This window comes from Rana temporaria, chromosome 5 (assembly GCF_905171775.1).
Source record: "Rana temporaria chromosome 5, aRanTem1.1, whole genome shotgun sequence".
Classification (NCBI taxonomy): domain Eukaryota; kingdom Metazoa; phylum Chordata; class Amphibia; order Anura; family Ranidae; genus Rana; species Rana temporaria.
Window position 1 is genome coordinate 14,442,608 of NC_053493.1, and position 16,533 is coordinate 14,459,140.

The following is a 16,533-nucleotide window of genomic DNA, read 5'->3' on the forward strand; positions in this document are numbered from 1 at the left end:
AAAAAGGGGGGGGTTGCCATCCGGGGCCCTGGGGACCTCTGGGCCCTTTAATAAAAACAAAAAATAAATAAAAATAAAGATATATAAAAAAAAAAAAGGGGTTGCCATCCAGGGCCCTGGGGACCTCCGGGCCCCTTACAAAAAAAAGGGGGGGTTCCCAATCCGGGCCCCTTACAGGTGTACTGCCTGTACCCCCCTGATGGTGGCCCTGGGTGGCAGCATCTGCTCCTGAACGCCTGCAGACATTTTTCCTCCTCCACCTTGGATTGCTTTCCAGGGGGACGGTAAACAGGGCAAAATAGACACAAAATGACTGTTCGATCATTAAAGTAAAGTTACATGTTCCTTTTATTTAAAATGGTATTTTCAGTCTTTTTAAATCCGTAGCTTTAAAATAATCCCTGTGATCCTGCCACGAAGGTCCTTGTCCAGGCACTTCTTGTTACGGTGTGACAACTGTTACCCAGTTGTGCTCCTGTGTTGTCACCCTGACACATGTAACCATTATCAATGTCAGGAAGCCTGTCCAGCGCAATGATGTGTAGAGGAAGAGGCTTGAGGAGATCTGCGGCACTTAAATTGCACTGCACCCTATTAAAGAGGAAGAGTATTTTCTGCTTGGGACACAGTTCAAGTGCCTATACCCCGGTTAGTAGGAGCTTATCTTGAGTGCTCCAACACTGGATCTGGGCCCCAACATGCTGGCCAGCAGGGAAAGAGTTTACCCAGTTGAGGACTGTCCTAGAGCACATCTATTGCTACAGTGTGGCTCTTCTGTGCAGAATCACGTATATATACACGATTCTTCACTTTTGTCTAGGGGCACACATGTCGCCGCCAGGCCACTTCTGCTGTGATTACTCACAGCAAAAGCCAATCCCCGGGTGCTGGGAACTGGACGTTGGCTGGTACCTGCCGATTATCGGGCAGAGACACAGAAAGGAGCTCTGCCTATGTAAACAAGGCAGATCTCCGTTCTGAAAGGGGGGAAGGGATGGATTTTCTTTCCCTGCACAGCCAAGCCTCTGGCTCTAATCACGTGCTTAAAAAAAAAAAACATTGGAATCCATGCATCCGGTGCCCTGCATGTAAATTAGGGGGCCGTACACATGGATGGGGGGGCGCCCTGCATTACAGGTTGCAACTTATATATAAATATATACATGGGCATCCGCAGAACTTTTTCCAGGGGGGGCATCATTTTAAGGTCACCCATGCTCCGCCCCTTTTTGATAAAGTCATCACGGTCAGAGACTGCAGATGTAACACAGGAGATGGTCAGAGACTGTGTACATATACATAACACCCCCCCCCCCCATACACTCTCAATCATTAGTATGGAGAACTCCCCTCCAATCAATTTCTATATTGCTAACTTCAGATGACATTAGAGAGAATTAAATGTATTACTAACCCAGAAAAGGCAGATGGAAGGCTCCAACAACTGCTGCACATGCCAAGCAGTTCAGATGAGGCGGGGCCCCATGCGGTGGGTGTTCTTGGGGCCCCTATCTTAAAGGGAGCACTGGGCCTCTCATACATGTCTAGGAAGAGCACACACAGCCTGGGACACGCAGTGTGGCGCCCCCGATTGGTATGCACACTTACATTAAGGTAGCACCAGCCCTGCCAGGGGGAGGCACTTGACCCCCCCTTGCCCCTACCTGCCGACGCCCATGTATATATATATATACACACACATATGTTTGCAATAAATACTCACCCTTCAACCCTTGTGTGTCAGGGAATGTGGTGCTGGGTAGAGAGTCGTGGGCTCTGGGAACAGGGAACCCGAAAAAACAGCGACTTCTTCAGTAAAGCACTAAAAAGGATGAAAAATAGGTAAAAACTGTATTTTTGGGGGAAAAGGTGCAATTGTTTATAATCCACAGTGCTTTGGTTAAAGGTCATCCAGGGAGGGTTTACATCTACTGTAATACTGGGAATTGCAAGTGCTGCATGTGACCAAACAACACGTGTCAATTATAATCTGTTAATATTAGTGACGGTGTTATAAAATCTGTCAGTGTGATGAAGATTTGGAATCTGCTCGGAATGTTCAGTGCACTAAATTCCAGTTTTCAATGTTCAGGTGTATTACGCTGGATATTTCCACTATAAAAGGAAAAAGGCTGTAGTGGAGTGTAATGCTCAGCCCCCTGGACAGGACGTGTGTTCTTACCGCGATTCACATACAGGGGAGGAGTGGTTCTGTGTGCGTCCACAAGGTTTTCCCTGCACCTCATACCTTGAGCATTCCAGCAGCGGCAATCGTGAAATACTGACCTCTGCCGAGCGAGAGTTTCTGAACAGGTAAGTAGCTAGAGAGGTTGTGGCACCTTAGGCGATAAAACAAGGCTAATGCCGCGTACACACGACCGTTTTTCGGGTTCATAGATAGGCGTAAATATAAGCGGGCGTAGCGTATCGTCGTTACACTACACCACCGCAACTTAGAGAGGCAAGTGCTCTATTCACAAAGCATTTGCGCCTAAAGTTACGGCGGCGTAGCGTAAATGTACCGGCGTAAGCGCACCTAAATCAAATGAGGAACAGGGGGGCGTGTTTTATGTAAACTAAGCATGACCCCACGTAAATGACGCTTTTTTCGAATGGCGCATGCGTGCGCATGCTCAGTAACACGTCGAATTTTCAAATTAAATTACGCCAGCTCAATGCCTAAACGACGTGAACGTCACTTACGCAAAGCCCTATTTGCAAATGTTTTACGCAAACGACGGAAAATTCGACGCTGTCCCGACGTCCATACTTAACATTGCGTATGCCTCACTATAGCAGGGGTAACTTTACGCCGGTCCGACGCCTTACGCAAACAACGCATATAGATACACCGATTCACGAACGTACGTGCGCCAGGTGTATCTACCTAATTTGCATATTCTACGCGTAAATCTACGGAAGCGCCACCTAGCGGCCAGCTTAAATATGCAACTAAGATACGACTGCGAAAGAGACTTACGTCAGTCGTATCTAATGTATCTTGCTTTCTGGATACAGAAAAAAGATACGCCGGCGCATCCTAGAAGTTATGCGGCGTATCAATAGATACGCCGACGTAACTTCTTTGTGGATCGGGCCCTATGTTTTTAAGGGTCTAGAAAAAACAACGTTTTTTTCAACCCGATCATTAAAACGGCCTTGCCTACACACGATCGTGAAAAAAAATGCTCTAGCAAAGCGCGGTGACGTACAACACGTACGACTGCACTATAAAGGGGAAGTTCCATTCGGGTGGCGCCACCCTTTGGGCAAAAGACGATTCGCGCTTTTCAGTCTGTTACAGCATGATGAATGTGCTATCCCCATTACGAACGCTAGTTTTACCATAACGAGCGCTCCCGTCTCATAAATTGCTTCTGAGCATGCGCGGTGTAACAGGAGGGCCGTAGGACCCAGAAGCTCTTACACAGATTGAGCCAGGAAATAAGGGACATATGTTGGATTGCTTTAACATGGGTCTGTAATCCACAATATATTCAAGAATGTCTGCAAGAACTATTTACAGGTTGTTGATTCTGAACCCAACAGGTCAATTGAAAGAGTGACTCATTCAATGCGGGAACATAGACTGTTAAGGTGTTAATGTCGTCTGCTACTGTGATGTAAATTAACCTTAGTATGGCTCCCAAGAACATTTCATTGTGTTATGCTAATTGACACTGTATTGTGTGACAGTTCTATTGATGATAGATGTGTGTTGTGAGTTAGCACAGTCTAAGGCCCCATACACACGAGAGGATTTATCCGCAGATACGGTCCAGCGGACCGTTTCCACGGATAAATCCTCTCAAAGATTTCCGCAGATTTCTATGCGATGGAGTGTACACACCATCGCATTGAAATCCCCGCGGAAATCCTCTGCCGATGACGTGTCGCGCCGTCGCCGCGATTATGACGCGGCGACGGGCGCGACGCTGTCATATAAGGAATTCCACGCATGCGTCAAATCATTACGACGCGTGCGGGGAATCCCTTTGGACGAATGGATCCGGTAAGTCTGTACAGACGAGCGGATCCATCCGTTGGAATGGATTCCAGCAGATGGATTTGTTGTGCAGCACAGCAAATATTCGATCTGCTGAAATCCATCCCAGAGGAGATTTCTCCGCGGAAAAAGATCCGCTGGCGTGTACACACCATAGGATCTATCCGCAGAAACCCATTTGCTGGGATTTATCTGCGGATGGATTCTATCGTGTGTATGGGGCCTTAGGGTCAGATGTCTGACATGTCAGCTGCAGTTAATTAGCTTATGTAAATTATGTCTACTAAAGCAATGTGTATTGTATAGCAGGTGAGAGAGGACGGAGTCATAGGCCCGGATTCACAGACATCGGCGCATATTTAATGCCGCTGTAGCGTATCTCTTTTACGCTACGCCGGCGCAGCGCACAGAGGCAAGCACTGGATTCACAAAACACTTGCTCCCAATCGCTGTTAAAGATACGCTGGGTTTCCTCAGCATAAGCCAGCGTAGGTGGAAGTGGGCGTGAGCCATGCTAACGAGGCGTGACCCCATGCAAATGATGGGCCTAGCGCCATAGAAGTACTTAAAATGAATGGCGCATGCGCAGTCCCTTGGCCGCATCCCAGTGCGCATGCTCAGAATCGCATCGAGACAACTGCTTAAGATACGCCGGATCACTGCCTACGACGTGAACGTAACCTACGCCTAGTCATATTCACGTACAACTTAACGACAAAAGATACGACGGCTTGTGTTCCCTGGTCCATACCTTTGCATGAGTTGCGCCTCCTATATGGGGAATAACTTTACGCCGGACGTACGACTTACGCAAACCGCATATATGATGAGCCGGGCGCAACTACGTTTGTGAATCGGCGTATCTCCCTCATTTGCATATGTGCATAGAAAATCTATGGGAGCGGCAAATGCGCCCGGCGTAACCATGCGCCCACGATACGACGGCGTAGGCAAGTTACGTCGGTCGTAGGAAGCCTATTTTCAGGCGTATCTCAGGTTGTGGGCACGGCGCACAGATACGACGGCGCATAGTTACACTTACGCGGCGTATCTCGAGATACGTCGGCGTAAGTGCTTTGTGAATCCGGGCCATGATGTCTACCTAAAAGATGTGTATTGGAGGCTCGTTAGGAACCACTGTATATAAAGAGCCTGAGTTTCTCATTAAAGTGTCTATTCGTTTCACATGTATACAACGATCAGTGCTATAAAAATGCACTTATTACTGTGTAAATGTGACTGGCAGGGGTTGACCAGGAGGGGGTGCTGAAGGAGTTAAGTGTGTCCTAGGGATGAGGGGGGATGGGCTATGTGTGACACGACACTGATCACCGCTCCCGATTACAGGGAGCTGTGATCAGTGTCCTGTCACTAGGAAGAATGGGGAAATGCCTTGTTTACATCAGCATTTCCCCGTTCTTCCTCTCCGTGAAATGATCGCGGGTATCCCCATGGACATCGAGTCCGCGGGACCCGCGATCACACTCACGGAGCTCCCCTCTGAACACAAAAGGGGTTGCTCACTTGGCACCTCCATCATTCAGAGAACACCTTTTATTTTTATTTTTTTCAATGAACACAAGCAGGGGTCAAGTCCTGGGGAAAAAAGTGTGGGAACTCCCACCCAAGATCTACTCCCCCACCAAAAAAATTAATAAAAAATGATACGCTCATATGCATAATTACTAAACCGCATGTTTGTTTTTTTCGATCCACTGTACCTTAGTAATCCTTTATGTTACTGGCCGCTTCCTGTATATGGATTCATTGGGTAGTGTGCGGGTATTCCGTCACTTCCTCGATGCCGCAATGTCTCCTGGGAGCTTTTGTCATTGTTCCCAGGAGACATTGCGGAGGTCTGCCGCGAGTTATCGCAGGATTTAGAAAGAACTTGCTTGGCTGCTCTAGTCCTGCAAAGGGAACTGAGTTCCTGCTGTGAAAAAAGTGCAGGAACTCCGTTCCCACGCGTTCCCGCAGGACTTGAGCCCTGAACACAAGGTGTTCTCTGATTGGACCAGATGGAAACTGTGACATCATCCACCTCTCCTCTCCAGCCACAGTGGCCCTCCCGATATCACATATGGATACACAAATCAGGCCAAGTTGGCTCTAGTTTTGCAGAAAAGTTCATTCCTGGAGTTCTGCTGTAAAGATTAAATATTTGGCGTGTCGCCTCAGTCATTTGAACTTTATCTTTATTTTTATTTTTGACAGCTCTGTCTCCAATAAGGTGATTCCATCAGCCCTCCCAGGTCTTGTAGTCCAGCCCCAGAAGAGAACCACTGGTAAGACCAGAACCCCCCCAACCCAACGAAGAGCGGAATTCTGAAGATGGAACAAGACCCCAGCTATTGCTCTGAGCCACTGATTAGAATTCTGATTTATTTTGAATGTTTAGATTGGAATGTTTGCAGTAGGGAATAGATCCCCCTACGCGTCAATTTCTATTATTAAATCAGTGGACATAGCATTTAAAGTTAAAAAAATAAAATAAAAAAATGTGTAGCACCCTCCTAGGTAGGTGCTAGGATTAGATAGATAGACTCACTGTATTTGTGGAGCTGTGTTTTGATAGGTAAATTTAGCTTGTCACACTGTAGTTAGTATATGTAATTGTTGTGTTAGGTCAATTTTAGACATGTGTAATGCCGGAAAAATTTTTGTTTTCGTTTCATTTGTTGTTTTTTTTTGTTTTTTTTCAGGTCATTCGTTCTGATCGAAATTTGTAAATTTGTAAATTAGAAAGGTCAAAAGTTCTAAAATTCAAAAGTTCTAAAATTCAAAAGTTCTAAAATTCTAACGTTCAAAAGTTCTAAAATTCAAAAGTTCATAAGTTCTAAAATTCAAAAGTTCAAACGTTCTAAAATTCAAAAGTTCATAAGTTCTAAAATTCAAAAGTTCATAAGTTCTAAAATTCAAAAGTTCAAACGTTCTAAAATTAAAAAATTAAAAAATTTGGAAATGCAAAATCCAGAAATTCAAAATATTAACTAACTAATTCACTAATATTAACCAATTAATAAATTATAGGTATTGGAATTTCCTTTTAAATTTGTCTGTTAGTGAACGTAACAAATGCAAATTTTTCCAAAGTTACGAACTATTCGAAATAACGAATGTCGCATCTAAGCAAATGGAACGGAACAAATTAATAATTAATAATAATAATAAAAAGTTTTTTTTATTACTGTAATTTATTATTATTATTAACTTATTACATTTGTTTAGATACGGCATTCGTTATTTCGGAAAATATGTAACTTCGGATAAGTTCATATTCGTTACGTTCACTAACAGCCAAATTTGAAAGGAAATTCCAATACCTATAATTTAATAGTTAGTAATAGTTAGGTTATTGTTAGGTTAGTTATTATTTCAGATTTTCAAATATCCGGATTTCGAATTTATGAATTTCGGAGATTTGAAAATTCTGAATTTCCGGATTTTTTAATTTTCGGAAACTCGTAAATCTCAAAATTCAGAATTTCCAGACTTTCAAATTTTCATAAACTTGTAAATTCGAAATTTTCGAAAATTCTGAATTTTCGAATTTCCGGATTTTCTGGATTTTTCGTAAATTTGTAAATCCAAAATTCTGCATTTTCGAATTCAGGATTTTCGAATTTTCGTAAATTCAAAAAGTCGTAAATTTGGAATTTTCTAATATTCTAATTTATAAATATTCGGAAACATTTGTTAAACAGGTTTTTCGTTAATTTGGAGATTTACGAATTTATGAATTTGTCAAAATTCTTTAACAAACAAATTTGGAACTAAACAAATTGCACATGTCTAGTCAATTTAGTTTCTCACTGTACTCAGTGCAGCTGCATTTAACTAGTTGGGTCTGCTCAGTGTTCTCAGTGCTGCTAGTCTGTTTGCTCAAACTGCCAACTTTCCAAAAAAGCTTTGAGAACTTTCCGGATCATAGGTGTGGAGCTATGCAGACAGCAGCATGAAAGTTTATGCAGCCCTGGCCAATCCCAGGGAGCTGGGCCCTGAATGCATGCTGAGAGACTCTATATATTCTCTAAGCACATTGGGCTCAGGGTCTTTTCCTGGAGAGGATCAGTCCAACATGGAGGGCTCGCTGCCAGGGGACTGCTGCCACATTGTTATTACTATACAGCATTTAAATAGCACCAGTCAGTTTACGCATTTACAATGTAGAAGGGGACAGTACAATTACGATACAGTTCAATACAGAAGGAAAGTCCCTGCTCATGGAGCTTTTAATCTAAAGGAAGGATGTATTTGCTGTTGGCGAGGCCTTAGGTGGGCAACCTGAGGGCCTAGAGGCTTAGACCAGTGTTTCTCAACTCCAGTCCTCGGGGCGCACCAACAGGTCATGTTTTCAGGCTTTCCATTATTGTGCACAGGTGATTTTATCAGTTTCACTGCCTTAGTAATTACCACAGCAGTTTGATCTGAGGGAAATCCTGAAAACATGACCTGTTGGTGCGCCCCGAGGACTGGAGTTGAGAAACACTGGCTTAGACCACAAAGAGCTGACTGAGGGGCTGTCTGTTGAAGATCTGGTCTGGCCTTGTGTGTTTACAATCGGTTCTGAGAGATCTTAGAGACTTTTGGGCTGCTGTCTACCCTCTGGTTTAGAGAGAGAGTCAGCTGTGGGTCTGTGTAAAGGGACACCGGCTAGTGTCCTGAAGAGCTTAGTCAACCCCATAGATGTGCGCAGCCTATTGCATGAGGGTGTGCACCTCAACGCCCAAACACACCTGTCTTTCTTTGCAGCCTCAGCTGCACGGGACATTGAATGAATGGGAAGTGCTCTGTGCTGAGCGGCTTCCTGTTCATTCACAAACTGAAGCATAGTAAAAGTAACAGTTTAGTATGCTTCCGTTAGAGAGGAACACAGTGAGTGAGTGTGTTCACTGTGTTCATTTAGAAAAGGAAGGTGCTGGTAAATTATTTACTAGCCCCTGACCCCAATCTCCATCGTTAAACATCGCAGCAGCTGGGGGGGGAGAGGAGAGGAGGGAAGTCAGCAGCATTGCAGAGCAGGGAGGGCAACACGGGGGAAGCCCGGGCAGTAGGGGGAATCGGCACTGCACGTAGTGATTAGGGTGTGCCCAGGTACACCTGGCAAACCCCCTGTGCACACCTATGGTCCATCCAATCTTCCATAAAGGGACTCTGCTGTTGTGAGGAAGAAGTTTGCATTTAAAGTGGATTTAAAGATAAAAAAAAATCACTGCCAACCCCTCTGTTTTATGAAGCCATCCTACACTGTGCAAGTGTATAAGTGTAAAACGAAGCCTCTAAGTACCTTATTTACGATATTTTCTGGCTGGTCATGTGACCTCTGGCCGCTCTCCTCCTCCAATCTAAGGGCTACAGTGGAAAGGGCCGAGATCCTCTTTGACGTCAGCCGGGGAAGTTACGTAATCTATGGGCTGTCTGCTCAGCCCCTGTAGCCTTTAGATCAGAGAAGAGCGGCCGGAGGTCACGTGACCAGCCAGAACAGATCTGAGATAAGGTATTTAGAGGCATCGTTTTTACACTAACACTTACACAGTGTAAGGGCACAGGATCCTTTTTTTTTTTTTAGGGTTACAAGCACTTTAACTACTACAACTACTACGACAGCTTTTCCAGAAAGAATACTTAAGCCTAGTAAACATGGGCTAAATGTCAATGCAACAATGGCTGGTTCAATAAAAAATGGCCCTTGTGTATGGCAGCTGGTCTGACGACAGAAGCCGGACGTTCAGCCGGCTTCTGTCGGATGAGCATGCTGGAAAACCAGCAGCCGACTGGCTCCTGAAGGCTGAGGCCCCGTACACACTTCAGAGGAACTCGACGTGGCAAACACATCGAGTTCCTCGTCGAGTTCAGTGTGGAAGCCACCGAGGATCTCGGCGGGCCGACTTTCCTCATTGAACAACGAGGAAATAGAGAACATGTTCTCTTTTCGGCCCGACGAGTTCCTCGTCGGCTTCCTCGCTGAAAAGTGTACACACGACCGAGTTTCTTGGCAGAATCCAGCTCCGACCGAGTTTCTGGCTGAGTTCTGCCGAGAAACTCGGTCGTGTGTATGGGGCCTGAGAGCACTGTGTGTTCTGGCAGGGGGGGTAGCTCTTTCAGAACACAATAGCTCAGTGGGGGAGATCGCTGTACTAACCTTGTGTTTTTAGTACAGTGGCATGGACCTGAGTTGTTAGTTTCAACCACTGAGTTGAATGGAAAAAAAAAACTAGTGGTGTGTACTAGGTTTTAGTAGTCCTCAAGTTGTACATCAATCTTGTTTTTGGAGTATCCCACTCAATTCCCTCAACCCCATCCAAGTTCTCCAAAAATAAAAGATTGACTCTGTATTCACAATAATAATTAATACTTTTGATAATTTGTTTCAGAGGTTAAAAATATCTGTAAACCCGGCTTAACAAATCCAGAACCGGCAGGGTATTATTACCAGGATAAGTGGAATTCCCTCGTCTGCAGGAACCGGAATTTCCCCACACCTGCTACCGTCACGGCCTGTCTGAAGGGGAAAGTCGTGTACATGTTTGGGGACTCAACGCTGCGGCAGTGGTGGGAATACCTGGTGGATTTTGTTCCATGTGAGTCGTATGCTCAATAAATATTTTACTTTCCATAATTTCCTTCTAGATTTCCCAAACTCACTTTACTATACATTTCTAGTCATCTATGAAGCGCTTTCAACCTGTAGGCAGGTGCAGTCTACTTTCTCCACTGCAGGCTTGCGCTCAGCTGCACCGGCATTGCAGTTGGGGGGGAGTCAAGAAATTCATGGTTCCTCTATGGTTTCCTGGGTCACTGGGGGAACGATCCAATTGGATGCTGTCGCCCCATGTGACTCCAACGGCCATCTTGGGTCAGACAAAGTCTATTTAACCACTTAAGGACCCCTTCACGCCGATATACGTCAGCAGAATGGCACGGCTGGGCACATCCACGTACATGTACGTGGCTCTTTAAGCCCAGCAGTGGGGGCGCGTGCACGCGACCCGGTCCGAAGCTTCGTGACCGTGGCCGCAGGACTTGCGGACCCGATCGCCGCTGGAGTCCCGCGATCGGTCCCCGGAGCTGAAGAATGGGGTGAGCTGAGTGTAAACACAGCTTCCCCGTTCTTCACTGTGGCGCTGTCATCGATCGTGTGTTCCCTTTTATAGGGAAACACAATCGATGATGTCACACCTACAGCCACACCCCACTACAGTTAGAAACACAAATGAGGTCACACATAACCCCCTCAGCGCCCCCTGTGGTTAACTCCCAAACTGCAATTGTCATTTTCACAGTAAACAATGCATTTTTAAAGCATTTTTTGCTGTGAAAATGACAATGGTCCCAAAAATGTGTCAAAATTGTCCGAAGTGTCCGCCATAATGTCGCAGTCACGAAAAAAATCGCTGATCTAGTAGATCATTAGTAGTAAAAAAAAAAATAATAAAAATGCAATAAAACTATCCCCTTTTTTGTAAACGCTATAAATTTTGCACAAACCAATCGATAAACGCTTTTTGCGATTTTTTTTACCAAAAATAGGTAGAAGTATATGTATCGGCCTAAACTGAGGAAAAAAAATAATGTTTTATATATTTTTGGGGGATATTTATTATAGAAAAAGGTAAAAAAATGATCAAAGACCATCAAAAGAAAGCTCTATTTGTGGGAAAAAAGGACGCCAATTTTGTTTGGGAGCCACATCGCACGACCGCGCAATTGTCAGTTAAAGCGACGCAGTGCCAAATCGCAAAAACTGTCCGGGTCCTTTAGCTGCCTAAAGGTCCGGGTCTTAAGTGGTTAAAACCCTGGCTCCCAGGCTTGCACCCTGTACATAGCACATGCCTGGAATAATGTCTGACGCCCATGTCGATCACTAAATATCCATGTAAGCTAACCCTATCACTAACTATCTCTGTAGCCCCCGACCCTAAAACGAACCCTCCCTGTAACTCCATTCCTAACACTAACCCTTCATGTAACCCCAACCATCCATGTAATCTCAACACTAACCCTCCCTTTAACTCCACGTACACACAATCATTTTTTGGCATGTAAAAAACAACGTTTTTAAAAAATGTCATTTAAAATGATTGTGTGTGGGCGTCACATCATTTTTCGGGTTCTTAAAAACGACAACATTTTTTTTCGAACATGCTGCATTTTTTAACAACGTTTAAAACGATGTAGTTTTTCGGGTTGTAAAAAATGATCGTGTGTGGGCTAAAACGACGTTAAAAACCCGCTCATGCTCAGAAGCAAGTTATAAGACGGGAGCGCTCGTTCTGGTAAAACTAGCGTTCATAATGGAGTAAGCACATTCATCACGCTGTAACAGACAGAAAAGCGCGAATCGTCTTTTACTAACACGGAATCAGCTAAAAGCAGCCCCAAGGGTGGCACCATCCGAATGGAACTTCCCCTTTATAGTGCCGTCATATGTGTTGTACGTCACCGCGCTTTGCTAGAGCATTTTTTTTTTCATGATCGTGTGTAGGCAAGGCCGTTTTAATGATAGGGTTGAAAAAAACGTTGTGTTTTGTAATCTGGAACAATCTAATGCCACACACGATCGGTTCATCCGATGAAAGCGGTCTGATGGATTTTTTCATTAGATATCCGATGAAGCTGACTTTCATCAGTCGTGCCTACACACCCTCATTTAAAAAACCGATCGTGTCAGAACGCGGTGACGTAAAACACAACGACGTGCTGAGAACAATGAAGTTCAATGCTTCCATGCATGCGTCGACTTGATTCTAAGCATGCGTTGATTTTTAACCGATGGATTTCCCCGCAGACGATCGTTTTTTTCTATCGTTTTTTTAACCATCAGATCATTTTAAAACAGGTTCTAAGTTTTTTTCACCGATGGGAAAAAAAACTGATGGGGCCCACACACGAACGGTTCGTCCGATGAAAATGGTCCGTTTTCATTAGACGAACCGATCGTGTGTACGCGGCATAAGGGTTGTGGAGCAGTGATTCCCACACACTTCTAAGATTTCTCGCACTATCCTACGATCTAGAATACTGGCATGACCACTGCCCCACCACATCCTCTCGTACCAGAAACAGAACTTCGGGTATCCTGCAAGTGCCTACAGCAGTAGCTTCCACATACCATCACCAATCTGCTTGCAATCACATTGGCCATCCCATTCTCTGGTAGACAACTGTGGCAATTGCTGAGAACCTACAATGTGCTCAGATGTTCTTGAATTTTAGTTGCGTTCAGCCACGCCTGGAGTATTCCTTCCAGTTCTGGTCACCAGTCCTCAGGAAAGATGTGCTGGAACCAGTAGTGTATTTAGGTGTTGTTTTGCCCTAGGCCTGACTAAACTTGTGCACCCCCTAATTTAAATATGACCCACCCCTTCCTGTCAGGGCCATACCCCTTTCTGTTTAAGACCCGCCCTGACATTTTCTAATAGGGACACTAGTTCTAAAGGGCCTGGGGGGGGGGGGCAATGGAGTCCCTTAATTTGCATATATTTCCTCTCACTTCCTGTTTGGCTATGGGGCAGGAAGTGAAGGGAAATCTCTGCAATGGGACAGGGACAGTAAAAAAAAAACGGACAGGGGCTCTAATGCCGCGTACACGATGGACCGTTTTCATCGGTTAACCGATGAAGCTGACTGATGGTCCGTCGCGCCTACACACCATCGGTTAAAAAAACGATCGTGTCAGAACGCGGTGACGTAAAACACAACGACGTGTTAAAAAAATGAAGTTCAATGCTTCCAAGCATGCGTCGACTTGATTCTGAGCATGCGTGGGTTTTTAACCGATGGTTGTGCCTACTAACGATCGGTGTTGTTCCATCGGTTAGGAATCCATTGGTTAAATTTAAAAAAAGTTGGCTTTTTTTTATCCGATGGTTAAATAACCGATGGCGCCCACACACGATCGGTTTTGACCGATGAAAATGGCCCATCAGACCATTCGCATCGGTTTAACCGATCGTGTGTACGCGGCACTACCCTCCCTTACTCAATCCAAAAAAAAAAAAGTGTTGCCTATAGTTCTACTTTAAGCACAAATTTCTGATCATTTTATGGAGAGGACAAAGAAGATATAACTATGCCAATGGTGCAGCAGAAAACATATAGCACAGCGAGGAAGATTTTTGGTCCAGGATGATAGGACAGTCAAAATTAGAAGCAGCGCCCCTCCCCACACAGTTGTGGAATGCCGGCCGCCCGCATACTGGAAGCAGTGCGGCCGCTTTATGGGGGCGCTAGACTAATTTGCCTCTCAGCCCAGTCCACCCCATAAGACTGGCGCTACACTAACAGTGTAGCGCAAGCCGACGGGGACTCTTTCTGTGCTGCCCCCCTGCAAAGTGCTGCTCTAGGGCTGGGCCTTGTTGGCCTAGGCCAGGATACAGCATTGGCTGGAACTGGAGAGAGTCCAGAGAAGAGCAGCAAAGCTAATAGGAAGACTGGAGGACCTCAGTTATGAGGAACGACTGCCTGGAGAAGAGACATTTGAGAGGAGCTATGATAGTGATATACAGCGCCTTGAAAAAGTATTCATACCCCTTGAAGTTTTCCACATTTTGTCATGTTACAACCAAAAAACGTAAATGTTTTTGGTTGTAACATGACAAAATGTGGAAAATTTCAAGGGGTATGAATACTTTTTCAAGGCACTGTACATTTTTCCAAGCTGGGTCAATGTAACAGTGTAATAATAGCCATGCTTGGAATTCCTCTATAGTTTTGAGGGACACCAAATATCATGGTTCTGCAGCATCAGGGATTCTCAACTCTACATACGTTGCACAAAAATGTTATTTTAATGTAATCTATATAATTATAATCTTGATTGTTTTTTTATAATGTTTTTCCTTTTGGTATTGGTTGCAGCTCTTCAGAGGGTGGACCTCCATGTGAGTTACACCTCCGGGCCCCTGCTGGCCACGGATACAGAACATAATTTTCTTTTGCACTGGCGGGCACACCAGAGACCCCTAAGCATGAAGCGCACCCGGCTGCAGGAACTGAAGTACATCGCCAACGAGCTGGATGGCATGGGAGGAGGAGACGACGGATTGGTGATCGTTATAAACTGCCTGGCTCATTTTATCTTCTTCCCAGTTGATGTTTATTTGAGAAGGATGGTCATTATCCGTGATGCTGTGGCCCGGCTACTGGAGCGAAGTCCAAGGACCAAGGTCATAATTAAGTCCGGGAACACGGGGTTCCTGTTTATCCACGGCAGCGACTGGTTATCCTTGCAGCTGGACACGGTGATGAGGGCCGTGTTTTCAGGACTCCCAGTTACCATACTGGACGCCTGGCAGATGACCTCCTGCCACTACCTGCCAAATAAAATCCATCCCAAGAAGATCATTATAGAGAACATGGTGGACCTAATGCTGTCCTTTATCTGTCCCAAATAACTGGCCAAAACCGCACATGGCTTTAACCGCTTAAGGACCGCCACACGATCATTTACGTTGAGAGAATGGCACGGCTGGGCAAATGGGCGTACAGGTACATCCCCTTTAATTTGGCGCTGTGTGGTTGCGTGCCGGAGGCGGCGCACTCGCAACCCTGTGACTGTGCCCGCGGGACCCGCGGACTCGATGTCCGCCGGTGTACCGCGATCGCGGAGCTAAAGAACGGGGAGATGTCAGTGTAAACACATCATCTCCCTGTTCTTCCTAGTGACATGTCACCGATCGTCTGTTCCCTCTCATCAGAAACAGCGATCAGTGATGTGTCACTCGTAGCCACACCCCCTAACAGTTAGAATCACTCCCTAGGACACACTTAACCCTCTTCAGCGCCCCCTACAGATTAACTAGTGTCTGGGCCAGAGTCATTTTTACAGTAACAGTGCATATTTATAGCACCGATCGCTGTAAAAATGACAATGGCCCCAAACTGGTGTCAAAAGCGTCCGATGTGTCCGCCATAATGTTGCAGTCACGATAAAAATCGCTGATTCAAAAATTCTAAAATCGGAAATTCGAAAATCGGAAATTCATAAATTGTAAAATTGGAAATTTTCGAATTTCCGAATTCCGAACTTTCGAATTTACAAATTTCTGAATTCCAAATTTTTGAATTTTCAGAATTTCTGAATTTCCGAATTCCCGAAAAAATCTAAAAAACGAATTAAACGAAAACTAAAATGAACTAATTTTTCGGCAGTGCACATGGCCCGGATTCAGAGAGCAATTGCGCCTGCGTAACCATAGTTACGCAGCGCAATTGCTGACTTGCTCCGGCGTTACGAATGCTCCTGATTCAGGAACATCGTAGCGCCGACTGCAGCCTAAAATCTGCGTGGCATAAGGCTCTTATGCCACGCAGATTTTAGGCTGCGTTCTTGCGATGACCGCTAGGGGCGCTCCCATTGTGCTCAGTGTATAGTATGCAAATTGCATACTAACACCGATTCACAATGTTGCGCGGGCCCTGCGTACGCAAGTTACGGAGTTTCCGTACGGCGTCTTTAGCGTTAGGCCCCGTACACACGAGAGGATCGATCCGCTGGTGTGTACGATCCAGTGGATATATATATT

At 45.2% G+C, this 16,533-nt stretch overlaps 1 protein-coding gene across 1 annotated transcript in view; it reads left to right on the top strand.

The window, feature by feature from the left end:
- The window catches only part of LOC120939827 (NXPE family member 3-like), a 36,638-nt gene extending 21,048 nt beyond the window's left edge, over positions 1 to 15,590 (top strand). The window contains exons 3-6 of the mRNA XM_040352205.1: positions 2,093 to 2,313; positions 6,221 to 6,291; positions 10,381 to 10,587; positions 14,867 to 15,590. Of these exons, the coding sequence (XP_040208139.1) occupies positions 2,093 to 2,313; positions 6,221 to 6,291; positions 10,381 to 10,587; positions 14,867 to 15,402 (1,035 nt within the window). The 3' untranslated portion in view covers positions 15,403 to 15,590. The remainder of the gene's footprint in view (positions 1 to 2,092; positions 2,314 to 6,220; positions 6,292 to 10,380; positions 10,588 to 14,866) is intronic.
- The last annotated feature ends 943 nt before the right edge of the window (positions 15,591 to 16,533 follow it).